General features: G+C 38.5%; 1 protein-coding gene across 1 annotated transcript in view; it reads right to left on the bottom strand.

The window, feature by feature from the left end:
* LOC128663591 (inositol polyphosphate-5-phosphatase A) overlaps positions 1-22309 on the bottom strand; it is a 142795-nt gene that overhangs the window by 5471 nt on the left and 115015 nt on the right. The window contains exons 13-15 of the mRNA XM_053717991.1: positions 21349-21460; positions 4116-4184; positions 3975-4025 (exon numbers count right to left, since the gene is read on the bottom strand). Of these exons, the coding sequence (XP_053573966.1) occupies positions 3978-4025; positions 4116-4184; positions 21349-21460 (229 nt within the window). The 3' untranslated portion in view covers positions 3975-3977. The remainder of the gene's footprint in view (positions 1-3974; positions 4026-4115; positions 4185-21348; positions 21461-22309) is intronic.

Here is a 22309-nt window from a genome sequence, read left to right as displayed (position 1 = left end):
CATGGACACTGAATCTATCTGGAAGCCTAAAAAGGTGACCCTTGTCTGAGGAATCAAGAAACTTTTTGGTAAATTGATCCTCCAACCATGTTTCCGAAGAAACAACACTAGTTGATTTGTGTGAGATTCTGCAGAACGTAAAGACTGAGCTAGTATAAAGATATCGTCCAAATAAGGAAACACCGCAATACCCTGTTCTCTGATTACAGAGAGTAGGGCACCCAGAACCTTTGAAAAGATTCTTGTAGCTGTTGCTAGGCCAAATGGAAGAGCAACAAATTGGTAATGTTTGTCTAGAAAAGAGAATCTCAGAAACTGATAATGTTCTGGATGAATCGGAATATGAAGGTATGCATCCTGCAAGTCTATTGTGGACATATAATGTCCTCGCTGAACAAAAGGCAGAATAGTCCTTATAGTCACCATCTTGAAAGTTGGTACTCTTACATAACGATTCGAAATTTTCAGATCCAGAACTGGTCTGAATAAATTTTCCTTCTTTGGGACAATGAATAGATTTGAATAAAACCCTAAACCTTGTTCCAGAAGAGGAACTGGCATGATTACCCCTGAAGACTCCAGGTCTGAAACACACTTCAGGAAAGCCTGAGCTTTTACTGGATTTACTGGGATACGTGAGAGAAAAAATCTTCTCACAGGAGGTCTTACTCTGAATCCTATTCGATACCCTTGAGAGACAATGCTCTGAATCCATTGATTTTGGACAGATTTTACCCAAACATCCTTGAAAAACCTTAATCTGACCCCTACCAGCTGAGCTGGAATGAGGGCCGCACCTTCATGCGGACTTAGGGGCTGACTTTGGTTTCCTAAAAGGCTTGGATTTATTCCAATTTGAAGAAGGCTTCCAATTGGAAGCAGATTCCTTGGGGGGAGGACTGAGTTTTTGTTCCTTATTCTGACGAAAGGAACGAAAACGGTTGGAAGCCTTAGATTAACCCTTAGGTTTTTTATCCTGAGGCAGAAAAACTCCCATTCCCCCAGTAACAGTTGAAATAATAGAATCCAACTGAGAACCAAATAAATTATTGGAAAGAAAGAGATAGTAATCTAGATTTAGATGTCATATCAGCATTCCAGGATTTAAGCCACAAAGCTCTTCTAGCTAAAATAGCTAAAGACATGGATCTAACATCAATTTTGATAATATCAAAAATAGCATAACAAATAAAATGATTAGCATATTGCAGTAAGCGAATAATGCTAGATAAGTCAGAATCCAATTCCTGTTGCGCTAAATTCTCCAACCAGAAAGTTGATGCAGCCGCAACATCAGCCAAAGAAATTGCAGGTCTGAGAAGATGACCTGAATATAAATAGGCCTTCCTTAGATAAGATTCAAGCTTCCTATCTAAAGGATCCTTAAAGGAAGTACTATCTTCCATAGGAATAGTGGTACGTTTAGCAAGAGTAGAAATAGCCCCATCAACTTTGGGGATCTTTTCCCACAACTCTATAGATTTTGCTGGTAAAGGATACAATTTTTTAAACCTTGAAGAAGGAATAAAAGAAGTACCTGGCTTATTCCATTCCTTAGAAATCATATCAGAAATAGCCTCAGGAATAGGAAAAACCCCTGGAGAAACCACAGGAGGTTTAAAAACAGCATTTAAACATTTATTAGACTGAACGTCAAGAGGACTGGTTACCTCAATATCCAAAGTAATTAACACTTCTTTTAATAAAGAATGCATATACTCAATTTTAAATAAATAAGTAGATTTGTCAGTGTCAATGTCTGAGGAAGGATCTTCTGAATCAGATAGATCCTCATCAGAAGAGGATAAATTATTATGTTGTTGGTCATTTGAAATTTCATCAACTAAATGAGAAGTTTTAAAAGACATTTTACGTTTATTTGAAGGTGGAAATGCAGACAAAGCCTTCAGAATAGAATCAGAAACAAATTCTTTAAAATTTACAGGTATATCATGCACATTAGAAGTTGAAGGAACTGCAACTGGCAATGTACTATTACTAATGGATACACTATCTGCATGTAAAAGTTTATCATGACAACTATTACAAATGACATTCGGCGAGATAATTTCTACAATTTTACAACAAATGCACTTAGCTTTGGTAGAACCGATGTCAGGCAGCAATGTTCCAGCAGAAACTTCTGAGGCAGGATCAGATTGAGACATCTTGCAAAATGTAAGAGAAAAAAACAACATATAAAGCAAAATGATCTATTTCCTTATATGACAGTTTCAGGAATGGGAAAAAATGCAAATAGCATAGCCCTCTGATAGAAAAAAGCAAGAGGCAAACATTAATGGGGTATTGAAATAATGAAAAAGTTTGGCGCCAAGAATGACGCACAACGTAACTAAACTTTTTTGGCACCAAAAAAATAACCGGAAATTACACACTCACGTCATTAATGACGCAACAGTGTGAAAGGTCTCGGCGTCAAGTATGACGCCGGAAGTGACGAACTTGCGTCATAGACGTACTTTTTCACGCCAAAAAAATTTTCGTGCCAAGAATGACGCAATAAAGTTTAGCATTTGATGCACCCGCGGGCCTAATACCGCCCGCAATTTGTAAGAAGTAGTCAATTGAAAAGAAGACTAAACCCCAGGTAAGAAATAAATGTATTTTTAAAAAAATGTTTATATTCCCCAAATATGAAACTGACAGTCTGCAGAAGGAAATACATGAACCTGACTCATGGCAAATATAAGTACAATACATATATTTAGAACTTTATATAAATGCATAAAGTGCCAAACCATAGCTGAGGTGTCTTAAGTAATAAAAAACATACTTACCAAAAGACACCCATCCACATATAGCAGATAGCCAAACCAGTACTAAAACAGTTATTAGTAGAGGTAATGGTAAATTGAGAGTATATCGTCGATCTAAAAAGGGAGGTAGGAGATGAATCTCTACGACCGATAACAGAGAACCTATGAAAAAGACCCCCGTTAGGGAAATCATCGTATTCAATAAGTGATACTCCCTTCACGTCCCTCTGACATTCGCTGTACTCTGAGAGGAATCGGGCTTCAACAATGCTGAGAAGCGCATATCAACGTAGAAATCCATAGGAGGCAAAGTTTGAAAAACTGAATTGTGGGTGTGGTGAGGGGTGTATTTATAGGCATTTTGAGGTTTGGGAAACTTTGCCCCTCCTGGTAGGATTGTATATCCCATATGTCACTAGTTCATGGACTCTTGCCAATTACATGAAAGAAATACATACAACCATGCAAATAAACCCTAATGTCAATCAACAGGTCACCCACCTAGAAGGCTATTTTCACTGATTTATCACTAGCATGACGACAGTATAGTTTTTTATTTAACACCTCAATCCTAACCAGAAAGCAGTGTAAGTGGTATGACATGTAACACTATTATATACAGCTTGACTGCAAATTCATGCATTTATTATCCCATTTAGATAAGAGATTTGTTTGTTCTGTATCACATCGCAACATAGAAACTAAAAAAAAAAAAATCATGATACACTTCATTTATGAAAAGGGCAGAGTCATCTCTATAGTATTACCCCAACCAATCATAAAGAGTCAGACTTTTTTTAAAAAGGCAATGATTTGGCTAATAAAGCAATGCTTATAGCTTCAATTTTTTCAGCTGGTCTGCAGGTGCAGTACAATTCTAAAAGAGCAAGCGATATTACATGTGGCACTGTCAGACCCTGTGCGCATGCGCACTAGATGTAAAAATAAAAGTGCACATACTTTGGTACAAGCACAACAGACGCCGGCAACTAGCAGCATTGTTTTAACAGATTAAACTTTGCCTTTATGTTATTTATTTATTATTTTTAAACTGGATTGTATTTTCTATACATCATTAGCAAGGTAATTATAATAGTGGATAATGCTTGCTATTCTTTTCTTTATTGTTTTAAGTCCCTTAAAAAAAGGAGCAAACAGTCACAGGTGAGACAGTAAATCTTATTGTATCTTACTCACCTGTCACTCAACAGGATTTTCTATTTCAGTTTCAAAATAGAGGAACACAGGCTGTAAAAAATTGAAAGGAAGCAGAAGTGAATCTTACTGCCTGCACCAGTGATGTAAATATTATGTTAAAAATACTCCAACCAGTCTCACCTTGTGGTCTCCCATACACACGTCTGAGCCAATCCGGTCATAGACAACACAACTCTCCCCAATGTTGCCCTGCAGGGTAGAGAAAAGGAGTGTGAGGTCACACACATGAAAGAAAGAGGTGACCCCGTAGGAGAGAACAGAGAGAATATAAGTAGGGCTCATGGCAATGGAACAAAAAAAAAGAGAAAAAATGAGTGAATTGTAAAAGAAGACCTACATATAATAATTAAAGTGACGTATATCCTGCTTTTCTCCGGGTAGGACTCAAAGCGGTATATTTACACAAGAGAGTTAGAAGTAACAGTTTTTATCCCTGAAAGTCTTGTATAAACAGGTAGGTCTTGAGTATTTGTTTAAAAATGTCCAGAGAGGTGGCTTCTTTCGCCATGCTGGGGACAGATGGCTAAAAGCTCACAAACCATGTTTTTGGTAAGTTCTTGGCACAATTAGCTCCTGGGCATGTGATGATCAAAGAGTACGAGCTGGGACATAGGGCAAAATGATTTTGAATAGCTTGTTCCCTGATCATGCAGAGCTTTGTTAGATAGCAGGCCTATGCGCCATTTTGTAGGTAGCCAGTGTATGGAGTGGAGGATGGGTGTCAAATGGCAAAATTTTGACTGGCCAGTTAGCAGCCTTGCTGCAGCGTTTTGCACCAACTGAAGGCGATGGAGTAGTTTTTCTATGAGGCCATAATAAAGTGCATGGCAGAAGATCAAATGTGATGTCACAAAAGCATGGATGATTGTGGGATAATTATCTATAGGAATCAGGTGCTTGATCCTGGCTTTATTCTTTAAAGTGAACGTAAATTTTGATGCTAAAGTGCCCGTTTTTTTAAAATTCGATTAAAAACAGGGGCACTTTAATTCATCAAAATTTACATTTCACTCGTGTTGTGAAAAAATAGTTACCTTTTAATCTTGACAGCCACACGAGCTTCCTCTGCCCGTCGCAAAGCCTCTTCCTGTGTCTAAAATGAGGAATCTGGCTTCCTCCAATCACGGCTTCGAATCAGACACTGATTCCCGCAGGGGGGAAGCCGTGATTGGAGGATGACCGATCCATCATTTCTGACGTCAGAAATAGCTTTGCGACGACCGGGGAAAGCTGGAGCAGCTGTCAAGTTTAAAAGGTAAATATTTTTTCACAACGAGTGAAATGTAAATTTTGATGAATTAAAGTGCCCCTGTTTTTAATCGAATTTTTAAAAACCGGGCTCTTTAGCATCAAAATTTACATTCACTTTAAATGAAAGAATGAGGCTTGTACTGTGGCTTATATATGATGTTTCAGAGAAAGTTCACTTTCAAAAAACACAATTTATGCTTACCTGATAAATTTATTTCTCTTGTGGTGTATCCAGTCCACGGATCATCCATTACTTGTGGGATATTCTCATTCCCAACAGGAAGTTGCAAGAGGACACCCAACAGCAGAGCTGTAATATAGCTCCTCCCCTAACTGTCATAGCCAGTCATTCGACCGAAAACAAGCCGAAAAAGGAGGAACCATAGGGTGTAGTGGTTACTGTAGTTTAAATTTAAAAATTACCTGCCTTAAAATGACAGGGCGGGCCGTGGACTGGATACACCACAAGAGAAATAAATTTATCAGGTAAGCATAAATTGTGTTTTCTCTTGTAAGGTGTATCCAGTCCACGGATCATCCATTACTTGTGGGATACCAATACCAAAGCTAAAGTACACGGATGAAGGGAGGGACAAGGCAGGAACTTAAATAGAAGAAACCACTGCCTGTAAAACCTTTCTCCCAAATATAGCCTCCAAAGAAGCAAAAGTATCAAATTTGTAAAATTTTTAAAAAGTATGAAGCGAAGACCAAGTCGCCGCCTTGCAAATCTGTTCAACAGAAGCCTCATTTTTAAAGGCCCAAGTGGAAGCCACAGCTCTAGTGGAATGAGCTGTAATCCTTTCAGGAGGCTGCTGTCCAGCAGTCTCATAGGCTAAGCGGATTAAGCTTCTTTGCCAAAAAGAAAAAGAGGTTGCCAAAGCCTTTTGACCTCTCCTCTGTCCAGAGTAGACAACAAACAAAGCAGATGTTTGACGAAAATCTTTAGTAGCTTGTAAGTAAAACTTTAAAGCACGGACCACGTCCAGATTGTGTAACACAAGGATGGAACCACAATCTCTTGATTGATATTCTTGTTAGATACCACCTTAGGTAAGAACCCAGGTTTGGTACGCAGGACTACCTTATCCGTATGAAAAATCAGATAAGGAGAATCACATTGTAAGGCAGATAGCTCAGAGACTCTACGAGCCGAGGAAATAGCTACCAAAAAAAAAAGAACTTTCCAAGATAAAAGTTTGATATCTATGGAATGAAGAGGTTCAAACGGAACTCCTTGAAGAACCTTAAGAACCAAGTTTAAGCTCTATGGTGGAGCAACAGGTTTAAACACAGGCTTGATTCTAACTAAAGCCTGACAAAATGCCTGAACGTCTGGAACATCTGCCAGACACTAGTGCAAAAGAATAGACAGAGCAAAAATCTGTCCCTTTAAGAAACTAGCTGACAATCCTTTTTCCAAACCTTCTTGGAGAAAAGATAAAATCCTAGGAATCCTGACCTTACTCCATGAGTAACCCTTGGATTCACACCAATAAAGATATCTACACCATACCTTATGGTAAATTTTCCTGGTGACAGGCTTTCGTGCCTGTATTAAGGTATCAATAACTGACTCGGAGAAGCCACGCTTTGATAAAATCAAGCGTTCAATCTCCAGGCAGTCAGCCTCAGAGAAATTAGATTTGGATGGTTGAAAGGACCCTGAAGTAGAAGGTCCTGTCTCAGAGGCAGAGACCATGGTGGAAAAGGATGACATGTCCACTAGATCTGCATACCAGGTCCTGCGTGGCCACGCAGGTGCTATCAGAATCACCAATGCTCTCTCCTGCTTGATCTTGGCAATCAGTCGAGGGAGCAGAGGAAACGGTGGAAACACATAAGTCAGGTTGAAAGACCAGGGCGCTGCTAGAGTATCTATCAGTGTCGCCTTGGGATCCCTGGACCTGGATCCGTAACACGGAAGCTTGGCGTTCTGGCGAGATGCCATGAGATCCAGTTCTGGTTTGCCCCAACGGAGAATCAGTTGTGCAAATACCTCCGGATGGAGTTCCCACTCTCCCGGATGAAAAGTCTGACGACTTAGAAAATCCACCTCCCAGTGCTCTACACCTGGGATATGGATAGCTGATAGGTGGCAAGAGTGAATCTCTGCCCAGTAAATTATTTTTGAAACTTCTAACATCTCTAGGGAACTTCTTGTTCCCCCTCGATGGTTGATGTAAGCTACAGTCGTGATGTTGACCGACTGAAATCTGATGTACCTCAGAGTTGCTAACTGAGGCCAAACCTGAAGAGCCTTGAATATCGCTCTTAGTTCCAGAATATTTATTGGAAGGAGAGACTCCTCCTGAGTCCACGATCCCTGAGCCTTCAGGGAGTTCCAGACTGCACCCCAACCTAGAAGGCTGGCATTTGTTGTTATAATAGTCCAATCTGGCCTGCGAAGGTCATACCTTTGGACAGATGGACCCGAGATAGCCACCAGGGAAGAGGATCCCTGGTCTCTTGGTCCAGATTCAGTTGAGGGGCCAAATCTGTGTAATCCCCGCTCCACTGACTGAGCCTGCATAGTTTCAGCGGTCTGAGATGTAAGCGTGCAAACGGCACTATGTCCATTGCCGCTACCATTAAGCCGATTACTTCCATACACTGAGCCACCAAAGGGCGCGGAATGGAATGAAGAACCCGACAGGAATTTAGAAGCTTTGATAACCTGGACTTCGTCAAGGTAAATTTTCATTTCTACAGAATATATCAGAGTCCCTAGAAAGGAAACTCTTGTGAGTGGGGATAGAGAACACTTTTCCTCGTTCACTTTCCACCCATGCGACCTCAGAAATGCCAGTACTACGTCCGTATGAGACTTGGCAATTTGGAAGTTTGACGCCTGTATCAGGATGTCGTCTAAATAAGGGGCTACTGCTATGCCCCGCGGCCTTAGGACTGCCAAAAGCGACCCTAGAACCTTTGTAAAGATTCTTGGGGCTGTAGCTAATCCAAAGGGAAGAGTTACAACTGGTAATGCCTGTCTTGAAAGGCAAACCTGAGAAACTGATGATGATCTTTGTGTATCGGAATGTGAAGATAAGCATCCTTTAGATCCACTGTAGTCATATATTGACCCTCCTGGATCAGTGGTAGGATGGTACGAATAGTTTCCATCTTGAACGACGGAACTTTGAGGAATTTGTTTAAGATCTTTAGATCCAAAATCGGTCTGAAGGTTCCCTCTTTTTTGGGAACCACAAACAGATTTGAGTAAAAACCCTGTTCCTGTTCCTCCTTTGGAACTGGATGGATCACTCCCATAACTAGGAGGTCTCGTACACAGTGTAAGAATGCCTCTCTCTTTATCTGGTTTGCAGATAATTGTGAAAGGTGAAATCTCCCTTTTGGGGGGGGAAGCTTTGAAGTCCAGAAGATATCCCTGGGATATAATTTCCAACGCCCAGGGATCCTGAACATCTCTTGCCCACGCCTGGGCGAAGAGTGAAAGTCTGCCCCCTACTAGATTCGTTACCGGATAGGGGGTCGTTCCTTCATGCTGTCTTAGAGGCAGCAGCAGGCTTTTTGACCTGCTTACCTTTTTTCCAGGTCTGGTTTGGTCTCCAGACCGTCTTGGATTGAGCAAAAGTTCCTTCTTGTTTATTATTAGAGGAAGTTGATGCCGCACCTACCTTGAAGTTTCGAAAGGCACGAAAATTAGACTGTTTGGCCCTAGATTTGGACCTGTCCTGAGGAAGGGCACGACCTTTTCCTCCCGTGATATCAGCAATAATCTCCTTCAAACCAGGCCCGAATAGGGTCTGCCCCTTGAAGGGAATGTTAAGTAGCTTAGATTTTAAAGTCACGTCAGCTGACCATGATTTAAGCCATAGCGCTCTGCGCGCCTGTATAGCAAAACCAGAATTCTTAGCCGTTAGTTTATTCAAATGAACAATGGCATCAGAAATAAAATAATTGGCTAGCTTAAGTGCTCTAAGTTTGCCAAGTATGTCATCCAATGGAGTCGCTACCTGTAAAGCCTCTTCCAGAGACTCAAACCAGTACGCCGCAGCAGCAGTGACAGGGGCAATGCATGCAATGGGCTGTAGGATAAAACCTTGTTGAATAAATATTTTCTTAAGGTAACCTTCTAATTTTTTATCCATTGGATCTAAAAAAGCACAACTGTCCTCGACAGGGATAGTAGTACGCTTTGCTAGAGTAGAAACCGCTTCCTCCACCTTAGGGACTGTCTGCCATAAGTCCCGTGTGGTGGCGTCTATTGGAAAACATTTTTCTAAAAATAGGAGGGGAAGAGAACGGCACACCTGGTCTATCCCATTCCTTATTAATAATTTCTGTAAACCTTTTAGGTATTGGAAAAGAATAGAAGAAAATAGAGGGGCGCCTCATGTGTAGGATCAACAGATATAAAAATCAGTAATAACAGTAGTAGAGCCAAATGGGTACTCACACACTTCACAAGCACACCAATGTGCTGGTAGTAGCAGGCTGCAGATTCAAATAGGTGTGGCAGCTCACCTCTCAGGTAGTACTGTGATGCTGGAGATGGAAAAGGAGACACAGAAAAAAAGCACTACATGTGCAGACTGTTAAAAATATAACAAACAATATTTTCAGTGGTACAGATGGTTACTCACATACTCCATGAGCACACTTATGTGCTGGTAGAAACAAGCTGCAAATTTTAGGCAGGTGTAGCAGCTCACCCCAGATCAGATTTCTTAATGCTGTAATCAAATGGCTCCAATAGGTAACACAAAGTCCCAAAAAGGTAGAGAGACTCTTATGTATCAGCAGGGCAGTAGGTAGGTAAAGATATCCACTCAAAGGCGTATTTCCAGTAAAATACAAATATTTATTAAAAACAAAAGTTAAAAAACACAACAGAACAATTGCTGTGTTAGGTGGATAAAAAAGGGGTTAACAGTGACCCCAATAATGCAACGCGTTTCTCGGTTTTGCACCGTTTCATCAGGCATAAAATTGTGAGGGGAGCTGCTTCTCTTAGACTCAATAGGTATTGGAAAAACATCAGTACACACCGGCACTGCAAAGCATTTATCCAGTCTACACAATTTCTCTGGCACTGCAATGGTATCACAGTCATTCAGAGCAGCTAAAACCTCCCTAAGAAACACGCGGAGGTGTTCAAGCTTAAATTTAAATGTAGAAATATTAGAATCATTAACATCACCCACTGACTGAAGCTCTTCTTCCTCAGCTTCTGCATATTGTGAGGCAGTATCAGACATGGTTCTTAAAGGGTCAGTATGCTCTGCATTTTGTCTCACCCCAGAGCTATCTTGCTAACCTCTAAGTTCAGGTAGTCTGGCTAATACCGCTGACAGTGTACTATCCATGACTACCGCCATGTCTTGTAAAGTAAACGCTATGGGCGCCCTAGATGTACTTGGCGCCATTTGAGCGTGAGTCCCTTGGGCGGGAGTCAAAGGGTCTGACACGTGGGGAGAGTTAGTCGGCATAACTTTCCCCTCGTCAGATTCCTCTGGTGATAATTTAAAAAAAAAAAATGAATATGATCTTTATTACATAAAATGAAATCAGTACATTTGGTACACATTCTAAGAGGGGGTTCCACCATGGCTTTTAAACATAATGAACAAGGAGTTTCTTCTATGTCAGACATATTTATACAGACTAGCAATGAGACTAGCAAGCTTGGAAAACACTTTAAATCAAGTTAACAAGCAAATATAAAAAATGGTACTGTGCCTTTAAGAGAAACAAATTTTGTCAGAATTTGAAAAACAGTGAAAAAATGCAGTAAATCAAACGAAATTTTTACAGTGTATGTAATAGGCTAGCAGAGCATTGCATCCACTTGCAAATGGATGATTAACCCCTTAGTTCAAAAAACGGATCAAAAAAACGAAATAGACGTTTTTTAACAGTCACAACCAAATGCCACAGCAAGCTGTGGTCCTACCTTCCCCAATAAACGACTTTGGAAAGCCTTTGAGCCCTTTAGAGATGTCCTATAGCATACAGGGGACTCCTGAGGGAAGCTGGATGTCACAGTTTGTAATTTTAACTGCACCAACTGAAACTTTTATACTATAACAGTGGAAAGCCTCAGTAAACTGTTTTCTAGTCAAAATTTAAGCCAGCCATGTGGAAAAAACTAGGCCCCAATAAAGTTTTATCACCAAAGCATATATAAAAACGATTAAACATGCCAGCAAACGTTTTATATTGCAATATCATAAGGGTATTACCCCTGGGAGTAAGCATGATACCAGTCGTTATTAAATCACTGTATTCAGGCTAAACTTACATTAATCCGGTATCAGCAGCATTTTCTAGTGTTTTCCATCTCTAGAAAAAATTATAACTGCACATACCTGATAGCAGAATAAACTGCACGCCATTCTCTCGCTGAAGTTACCTCATCTGTGTAATCCCCTCAGACATATGTGAGAATAGCAATGGATCTTAGTTACAACCTGCTAAAATCATAGAAACCTCAGGCAGATTCTTCTTCTATTTACTGCCTGAGATAAAATAGCACAACTCCGGTACTATTTAAAAATAACAAACTTTTGATTGAAGAAAATAAACTAGCTATATTTAACCACTCTCTCCTACAACGACCTAGCTTGTTGAGAGTTGCAAGAGAATGACTGGATATGACAGTTAGGGGAGGAGCTATATTACAGCTCTGCTGTTGGGTGTCCTCTTGCAACTTCCTGTTGGGAATGAGAATATCCCACAAGTAATGGATGATCCGTGGACTGGATACACCTTACAAGAGAAATAACACCAAGATTTCTTGATAGATTTGAGGTTTGTAGTTTTGATCCTCCACATTCTAGACCTATTTAAAAAACTAATTATAAGGTCTCCCTAAACTCTACAATTTCACCAGTTAATATTGTATTCTATGAAGCTGGTCATTGAAAACCAAATCAACTTTTCATACTGCACAGTATATCAGCTGCACAGAGTAACATAAGAAACGGGTGAACCTGGAAAAGCTGCTGAGACATCTTAGTGAAATTGGACAATGTAACAATTTACTAGAATCCATACAAAAACATAGAAATTGGTGATACTCACAAGGAACTTTATACCTCCTAGTCAAATAGAGATTGAGCCAACATTCAATAGGAGACCATAGTGTCTCGCCAATTCCTATTTTATGCTAAGCAACTAATAAACTAGAGAATGCATAGACAAGTAAAGCCTTAATGAACCAGCTGCATAGAATAACAGAGAAACTAATGAGACTATAGAGATGTGTACGTATATGTTTACCACAGACTTAGATTCAATGATAATTCAGAACATATGTAAATTCTCTCTGAATTATGTTATTCTGTTCTGCAAATTGTGCAGTAACTTTCATAATCTCACTGAAGTGGTTCTTCATATTTTTCTTTCCTGAGAATTCTTTGGAATCTTCAATAATGGCTTTAAGATCAGCAATATATATATATATATATATATATATATATATATATATATATATATATATATATATATATATATATATCAAAATCTGAAGAAGAAAAAACCTACACAATCAGTAATGGCTATATCATCTGAGAAGACAAACCTGAGCCCGAGTACTAGGAATTAAACTTGTAAAAAGCTAAAAGGAAATTAATGCTAAAATTAGATCTCAAGGCATTATGTTGAGCCATCCAACTGGAGAAAATATCCCAAACTAAATAATAATTTTTGAAAAGGAGAACTGAAATATATATGTTTAAATGCTGCAAACTTGACCATTAAGCAACCTGAACTGACTTCATTTTCTAAGCATTGGGATACAATTTTAGTCTTTGATAGAAGAAACCCCATATAAACTATGTTTCAATTGCCAGTTGTCTAAATCATGCACAACATGACCTCTTTAGGTTAGTATTACCTACATTAATGTTGTGTTTTCATTCTTGATCATGCACAGTAGGTGAGAAATCATAGGAATTGAGTCATCTGAAGACCCTCATCTGGATAAAGTCACCCACTCCCAATGTTTGAGGGGACAGAACATGGTTGAAGATTTGAACTTGTCAAATGCAACAACCATTTCTGTAGACCCCCAGATCTTTATTTTATTTAAAAACATAATTTATGTAAGAACTTACCTGATAAATTCATTTCTTTCATATTAGCAAGAGTCCATGAGCTAGTGACGTATGGGATATACATTCCTACCAGGAGGGGCAAAGTTTCCCAAACCTTAAAATGCCTATAAATACACCCCTCACCACACCCACAATTCAGTTCAACGAATAGCCAAGAAGTGGGGTGATAAGAAAGGAGCGAAAGCATAAAAAAAATAAGGAATTGGAATAATTGTGCTTTATACAAAAAAATCACAACCACCACAAAAAAGGGTGGGCCTCATGGACTCTTGCTAATATGAAAGAAATGAATTTATCAGGTAAGTTCTTACATAAATTATGTTTTCTTTCATGTAATTAGCAAGAGTCCATGAGCTAGTGACGTATGGGATAATAAATACCCAAGATGTGGAACTTCCACGCAAGAGTCACTAGAGAGGGAGGGATAAAATAAAGACAGCCAATTCCGCTGAAAAATTAATCCACTACCCAAATCAAAAAAGTTTCAATTTTTATAATGAAAAAAACTGAAATTATAAGCAGAAGAATCAAACTGAGACAGCTGCCTGAAGTACCATTCTACCAAAACTGCTTCTAAAGAAGAGAAAACATCAAAATGGTAGAACATAGTAAAAGTATGCAAAGAAGACCAAGTCATTGCTTTGCAAATATGATCAACAGAAGCTTCATTCTTAAAAAGCCCAGGAAGTAGAAACTTACCTAGTAGAATGAGCCCTAATCCTCCGAGGCGGGAATCCACCCGACTCCAAATAAGCATGATGAATCAAAAGTTTAAGCAAGATGCCAAATAAATGGCAGAAGCTTTTTGACCTTCCTAAAACCAGAAAAGATAAAAAATAGACTAGAAGTCTATCTGAAATCTGAATAGCTTCAACATAGAATTACAACAACTCTTACCATATCCAAAGAAAGTAAGAATCTCACCAAAGAAGTCTTAGGAAAACAATAATTCCTCCCTAATGTTTGTTAGAATTTACAACTTTAGGTAAGAATTGAAATGAGGACAGCAAAAACCACCTTATCCTGATGAAAAAAATCAGAAAAAAGAGATTCACAAGAAAGAACAGATAATTCAAAAACTGTTCTAGCTGAAGAGATGTCCAAAAAGAACAATACTTTCCATGAAAGTAATTAATGTCCAGAGCAAGCATATGCTCAAATAGAAGAGCCTGAAAAACCTTCAGAACCCAATTAAGACTCCAAGGAGGAGAAATTGGCTTAATGACAGGTTTGATACGAATCAAAACCTGAACAAAATGATGAATATCAGGAAGTAACACTGCCTTATCCTGATGAAAAATCAGAAAAAGATATTCACAAAAAAGAGCAGATAACTCAAAAATTCTTCTAGCAGAAGAAATAACCAAAATGAACAATACTTTTCCAAGAAAGTAATTTAATGTTCAGAAAATGCATAGTTTCAAACGGAGGAGCCTGTAAAGCCCTCAGCACCAAATTGAGACTCCAAAGAGGAGAGATTGAATTAATGACAGGCTTGATACGGACCAAAGCCTGTACAAAACAATTAATATCAGGATGATTAGCAATCTTTCTGTGAAAAAAGAACAGAAAGAGTAGAGATTTGTCCTAACAAAGAACTGAAGACAAAACCTTATCCAAACCAACCTGAAAAAATAATAAAATTCTATGAATTTTAAAAGAATGCCAAGAAAAGTAGGTCTTCCAGACTCAATAATAAATCTTTCTAGAGACAGATTTACGAGCCTGAAACATAGTATTAATCAATGAGTCAGAGAAACCTCTATGACTAAAAACCAAGCGTTCAATCTCCATCCCTTCAAATTTAATGATTTGAGATCCTGATGGAAAAAATGGGCCTTGAGAAAGAAGGTCTGGTTAAAACGGAAGTGTCCAAGGTTGGCAACTGGCCATCCGAATGAGATCCGCATACCAAAACCTGAGAGGCCATGCTGGAGCCACCAGCATAACAAACAAATACTCCATAAGAATTTTGGAAATCACTTTGGAAGAAGAACTAGAGGCGGAAAGAAATAGGCAAAAAGATAATTCCAAAGAAATGTCAATGCATACACTACTTCCGCCTGAAGATCCCCGGACCTGAATAGGCCCCTGGGAAGTTCTTTATTCAGATGAGATGCCAACAGATCTATTTCTAGAAATGCTCACATCTGAAAAATTGAAAAACATATCTGGGTAAGAGAGACCATTCTCCCGGAAGTAAAGCTTGATTAACAGAGATAATCCGCTTCCCAAATATCTATACCTGGGAAAAAAACACAGAATTTAGATAGGAGCTGGATTTAGCCCAAGCTAATATCCGAAACACTTCTGTCACAGCCTAAGAACTGATAGTCCTACCCTGATGATTGACATACACCATAGTTGTGATATTGTCTGAAAAACAATAAACGTCTCTTCTTCAAAAAGAAACTAACTGAAAAACTCTGAGAAAGCACAGAGTTCTAAAATATCAAATGGTAATCTCGCCTCCTGAGATTTCCAAACCCCTTGTGCTGACAGAGATCCTCAGACAGCCTCCCAACCAAAAAGACTCACATCTGTAGAGATCATGGTCCAGGTTGAAAGAAACGAAGAGACCTGTAGAACTAAATGATGGTGATCTTAACCACCAAATCAAGAGAGATAAATATTAGGATTCGAAGATTTAAAATGCTAAATCCTAGAATCCCTGCACCATAATTCAGCATAAAAGACTGGAAAGGTTCTTTCTATTGAAAATGAGCAAAGGGAATTGAACCCAATGCTGTGGCCATAAGACCTAAAACTTCTATGCATATATAGCAACTGAAGGAAATAATAGAGACTAAAGGTACCGACAGACGGAACCCAATAAAATTGTCCCTTGTCTGATAGAGACAAAGACAGTGACACAAACTATCTGGAAACCTAAAAAAGGTGACCCTTGTGTGAGGAATCAAGAGCTTTTGAAAAAAAGATCCTCTAACTATGTCCTGGAAGAACAAAGTGAATCATATGAGATTCCGCATCCTCAGAAAATAATCTGAATGAGAACAGAAAAATGAAAATATGCATTTATTGTATCTAATGAAAACAAATAATGCTATCACTGACCAAAAAAGGCAAATTAGTTTGAATAAAACTTCAAAACCCAGTTCCTAAAAATGGAACTGGAAGAAATACCCCAGAAGATTCCAGGTCTGAGCAGCGCTTGAACCCCACGGGTGATCAGCCATGCTTCAACAGTACCCAAAATATATAGGACCGAAACACACTTAAAGAAAGTGTTAGCCTTACTGGAATAAAATCAAAGAAATTTGGACCGAATAGAACCAAATAAATTTCAAAAAAGTCTTAACCTGCCCCTTGCCAGCCAAGCTGGAATACGGCACGTACATCGCAATTTTAGGGAGCTGATTTCGAACTGAAAAATTTCCATTTAAAAACATGTTACTTGGGAAAGAATTCAGGAATTCGTTCCTTAATAAGAACAACCAAACTAGCATAAGCTTAAAGTTTTAGTCTTAGAACTCAATCTTGAAGCCCAGAGTAACAGTTAAGAATTGAATCCAATTATAAAACAAATAATTGATTATCTTAGAACAAAAGAAATATGGATTTTTAGAAATCACAAAATTCTTCTAGCTAAAACAGCTAAAGACATAGATTAAACCTCATTTGCGAAAATATTCAATAAAATGAAGACAAAAATGAAATTATTAGCATGATAGTCCAGTTAAAGAACCAGTCAATACAGTGGACTTGCATAATCAATAAATGCAAAACAACAAGACAAATGCAACAGCACCTAGTCTAGTAAATTTTGTCTCTTTAACAATGCTAAAATAAATCATAATCTGATACTTGATCTTAAAGTAAACAGAAAAAATGAAGCAATTGCAACATCCAAATAAATCACAGGTCCAAGAAAAGTACCTGAAACTAAATAATTTTCCATAAATAAGATACAACCATCTAAAGGAAAATAAATACTATTTTGCTATAGAAACAATAGCATAATTAGTAGTAGAGATAGCCCCAATAAATTGGAGAACCCTCCAAATTGAATTTAACTGCCGACAAAGACAAAGAATATAGTTTAAAACCTTTGAAGAAGAAAATTCTCAGCCTATTCCATTCCCTAGTATGAGGAATTGGAATAAATAAGCAGAAATAGTGTTAGCTAGTCTTGAAAAAGAACTAGTTACCTTAATATCCAAAATAATCAACACCTTTTCAACAAAGAACAAATGTACTTTAATAAAAAAAAAAAAAAAAAAGTAGATTTGTTAGTGTCAATATCTGATGAAGAAAATTCTGAATGAGAAAAATCATCATCAGAGAAGGATAAATCAGTATGTTGTTAGTCATTTGAAACTTCAATAATTAAAAAAGAAGTTTGAAAAAGACCTAAAAATTTTATTAGAAGGCACGATGTCAGACAAAGCCTTTAAAATAGAATCAGAAAAATATTTCTTATAAATCTTCTAAATATTTCTTGTACATAAGATGTAAAAAGAATGGCAATATATAAAGCATAAATACTAATGGATTCTGCATGTAAAAGTTTATCATGATAACTTATTACAAACCATAGCTAAAGATAAACATTCATAACATTTAAAATGAACTTAGCTTTGGTAGGACTGATCTCAGTCAACAGGAATCCGCTTAGATTGTTTTGAAACAGGAACAGTGAAATCTTGCAATATGTAATAGAAAAAAACAATATTTAAAGCAAAATTATCAAATTCCTTAAATGACAGTTTCAGGAATGGGAAAAGAATGCAAAATAATAAGCTTCTAGAAACCAGAAGCAATAAAAAAGTGAGGTTTAAATTATGTGAGGAAAAAAAGTGAAACAAAAAATACGCCCACATTTTTTGGCGCCAAATATGACGCCCACATTATTGGCGCTAAATACAACGCCCATATATTTGGCGCCAAGTATGACGCCACATCCTCTGACGCCAGAACCGACGCCCACATTTTTTGGCGCAAAAAAATGTCTGAATACACATGCGTCAAAAATGACGTATTAACAGAATACAACTTCCGGCGTCAACTACGGCGCCGGAAATGACAAAATTTTTGCGCCAAAAAAGTCTGCACCAAGAATGGCGCAATAAAAAGAAACATTTTCTGCCCCTGCGAGCCTAACAGCACACAGGGAAAAATGATCAATTGAAAGTTTTCAAGGTAAAGAAAAATAAATTGAATTAAAATGCATTATCCCAAATAATGAAACTGACAGTCTGAATATTAAAGGAATACTGATTATCCTGAATCATGGCAAATATAAGTTTAAAGACATATATTTAGAACTTTACATAGAAAGTGCCCAACCATAGCTTAGAGTGTCATAATAAAATAAGACTTACTTACCCTAAGACACTCATCTACATATAGTAGATAGCCAAACCAGTACTGAAACGAGAATCAGTAGAGGTAATGGTATATAAGAGTATATCGTCGATCTGAAAAGGGAGGTAAGAGATAAATCTCTACGACCGATAACAGAGAACCTATGAAATAGATCCCGTAGAAGGAGACCATTGAATTCAAATAGGCAATACTCTCTTCACATCCCTCTGACATTCACTGCACTCTGAGAGGAAAACCGGGCTCCAGCCTGCTGCGAAGCGCATATCAACGTAGAATCTAGCACAAACTTACTTCACCACCTCCATGGTTTGTAAAACTGAATTGTGGGTGTGGTGAGGGGTGTATTTATAGGCATTTTAAGGTTTGGGAAACTTTGCCCCTCCTGGTAGGAATGTATATCCCATACGTCACTAGCTCATGGACTCTTGCTAATTACATGAAAGAAATGTCCCTGTGAAGTTGCCATTCTGTTTGGTAGATTGGTACCCTGTCTTCTAATTGAGGTCTGCTGGAAGATGAACTGTTAGAAGATTCACCACATATTTTTTAGCACAATTGGGATATCTTTCTGAGAACAACCTGACCTCTTGTAACACCTTGATAGTGACTGTATGGTATTGCGGTCTGTGAACACTTTCAGTAAATTCCCTTGATGGAAATCCTGAAGTTATCTCAGAACCAGATTAATCAATGTCACAAGAATGTTTGAAGGTATCAATGAATACTGTACACTCCTCCTTGCACATATTGTACTTGACATGTTGTTAACCATTTATGTGCATTTAACAAGGGTGTGTGAAAAAGACCCCTATAAAGATTGACATTCCAAAGCCACCCTTCCAGAAGTAGCTTGAAAATGGAATTTAATTACTGAAATTATCTGGGATAAAAGTAATCTTGTTGTTAACATTTTTGAAGAAGTACTGTGATATGTGTGTGGCTGGTGTTGTATCCACATCTCCTTGCTGCTTGTGCTTACCAATACACTCAGGCTATTCCATCATGTGTGTATCTGTGCTACACTGGTTTTGGACTTTTGTGAACTAGTGAAAATTCTTAGAGTCAGGAATACAGAGCTGCAAGGCCACCTTATCCTTCTACCCCCTGAGGAACCCAGGTACTACCTACAATAGCAAACAAGGGCAGTAGAGGAAGGGGGGACTGTGAAGTACAAAAAAGAAAACTGCAGAGAGGGATGGGAAATAAATCATAGGTAATAGGGAGTGAAACTGAAAAATAAGAGGATGGGGGAATGAGGCATATGGAACTAGAAAGAGGGGAACAGGGGTACGGAGCAGAGCAATCTAAGGAGAGAGGTGTGGAATAAGACTAGGGAGATAGGCAGAGGGTAACTAGTGAGTGGGTTGGTAGCATGAGACAGAGGGAAACTGGGAGAGGGGTAGAGGGCATGAGGCATTGGGAGACTGGAAGAGGGGTAGAGGGCATAAGACAAACTGGGAGGGGGTAGAGGGCATGAGACAGAAGGATATTGGGAGGGGGTAGAGGGCATGAAGCCAAGGGAAACTGGGAGAGGGGTAGAGGGTATGAAGCCAAGGGAAACTGGGAGAGGGGTAGAGGGCATGAAGCCAAGGGAAACTGGGAGAGAGGCAGAGGAAACTAAGGAGAGGGTGGGGGATGCATAAGGCAGAGGGAAAAAGGGTACTAGGGAGAAGGATATGAAGCAGAGGGAGCTAGGGAGAAAAATGGGGTATAAAGCAGAGGGAGCAAGAGAGAATGGTGGGAGTATAAAGTAGATGGAACTAAGAAGGATAACATGAAGTGGAGGGAACTAGGGAGGGGTGTGGGTGCATAAGGCAGAAGGAACAAGAGAACTAGGAAGGAGGACATGAAGCAGAGGGAACTAGGGAGAGGGTGGGGGAATAAAGCAGAGGAAACTAGGGAGGAGGAAAAATGGGGATGACATATCTACATCATACCTGAAGAAGGGGCATGTCCCTGAAACGTGTTGTGGGAAAACTTTACTGGTCTGGCCAGGCAATTGTTTTGTTGTTCCTATTTAAAGTGATTGTAAGTGCTTTAACGTTTTCTCTTTTAATTGTTTAACCAATGTGCTTTATTGCTAATAGCGTAATCTTATCACTGTTCAGTGATTTGGGTATTTTATATACTTTATTGCTTTACCATAACAGATAATCAGACTCTCTGTATGCTTTTGCTGCCTCATACACATATCGTAATCTATTTAGTAATATATTTTTTTTAGATATATTTTATTAAGCATATTGCTAATGCACCTTGTATCCTTTTTATTTGCCTACATTGCAGACATTATGTTGAGGCACTAATCCAACACATTGCTCAATTTTTTATAACAAAAACAATTATAGACACACACTTGTTGTATGTATAAATGATTGTACTGAACTGTAGCACCGTTTTTTCTTTTATCCTAATGTTTACAGAGAGATGGGAGGATAAGATAGAGGGATGGAGACACGAGAAAGAGGCAACAAGGGAGGATAAGACTAAGGGATGGGAGGATGAGACAAAGGAAACTAGAGAGAGTGAAATGAAACAAAAAGGTAACTAAGGAGAAAGATGGGAGATGAAACAGAGGGGAAGGATTATAGGATGATATAGAGGGTACTATTGGGACTTTTTTTGGTACTCAACCCTTCCCTGATTAAGAAGACAATAAAGACACTGCTAACCTTTTGCAGGAACATTCTCGCGGGATGTGACATGAAGACGCGGTCACACCAGGCAGGACAACGAGTACTCATGAATTCAGCAGGTCTATCCACACTCTCACTGTATGGGTAACTGGGTTTAAAAAACAACAACAATGTGGTGACTGTATTAAATGAGACTTTACATCTTTAATAGATGTGAAGATTAGTCAGGCTGTGGAGCATAGTCTTGTGGCTGCAGATTGAATAAACCAAGACAATAAGGTCAGACATATACAGTAAATGATTAGGTATCTGTTGTTATGGTTACTCCTATACTAAAAACTGAACAATTCAACAAGTCAGTTTGAGGGATCATGATGTAATTTATGTGTAAATAACTGGTTTAAGAAAGCTGGGTGTTTAACTCAATTCTCAAGTATTATGTCATTTGTGCCACTTCTTATTTATTTGCACACAAATAGATTTACAAATTACCTTCATCCAATCAGCCTCATGTGTCTATAGGACTTCCTTACTCCTAATTAGATTGCAAGTTCTTTGGGGCAGGAACATCTCCACTGTGTTCTATACTAGCCTGTCTACAATAAAATGCACTTCTACCCTTTGTGTTTTTGTATGGTTAAACCTGTAAAGTGCAGTGTACAGATACACTTATAACTGTGGTTTTAGTCCTTTTAAAATAATGTATATTAACAAAGGTGTGCAGTAAGTGTCTTCTAATAGATGCACATGAAGTGTGAGATGCTCAGCAAACAAGGAAAAACTCCAGAGAATGTCTAATAGATATGTAATCCTGTTGTGAAAATGTGCTATCAAGTTCTGCAACATGGGATCAGAACTTAGTACTCTGCACGTCTATGCACATTTACACAAACCAATTCACGCTGCACTTACCTACATAATTACTTATATTTCTTCATTATTTGTCCATAATCTGTGTGTTTATATATAAATATTGCAGTAGTAGTAGTTTGTATCT

The sequence above is a fragment of the Bombina bombina genome, chromosome 6 (assembly GCF_027579735.1).
Source record: "Bombina bombina isolate aBomBom1 chromosome 6, aBomBom1.pri, whole genome shotgun sequence".
NCBI classification, from domain to species: domain Eukaryota; kingdom Metazoa; phylum Chordata; class Amphibia; order Anura; family Bombinatoridae; genus Bombina; species Bombina bombina.
This window is presented reverse-complemented; position numbering and strand designations above follow the sequence as displayed.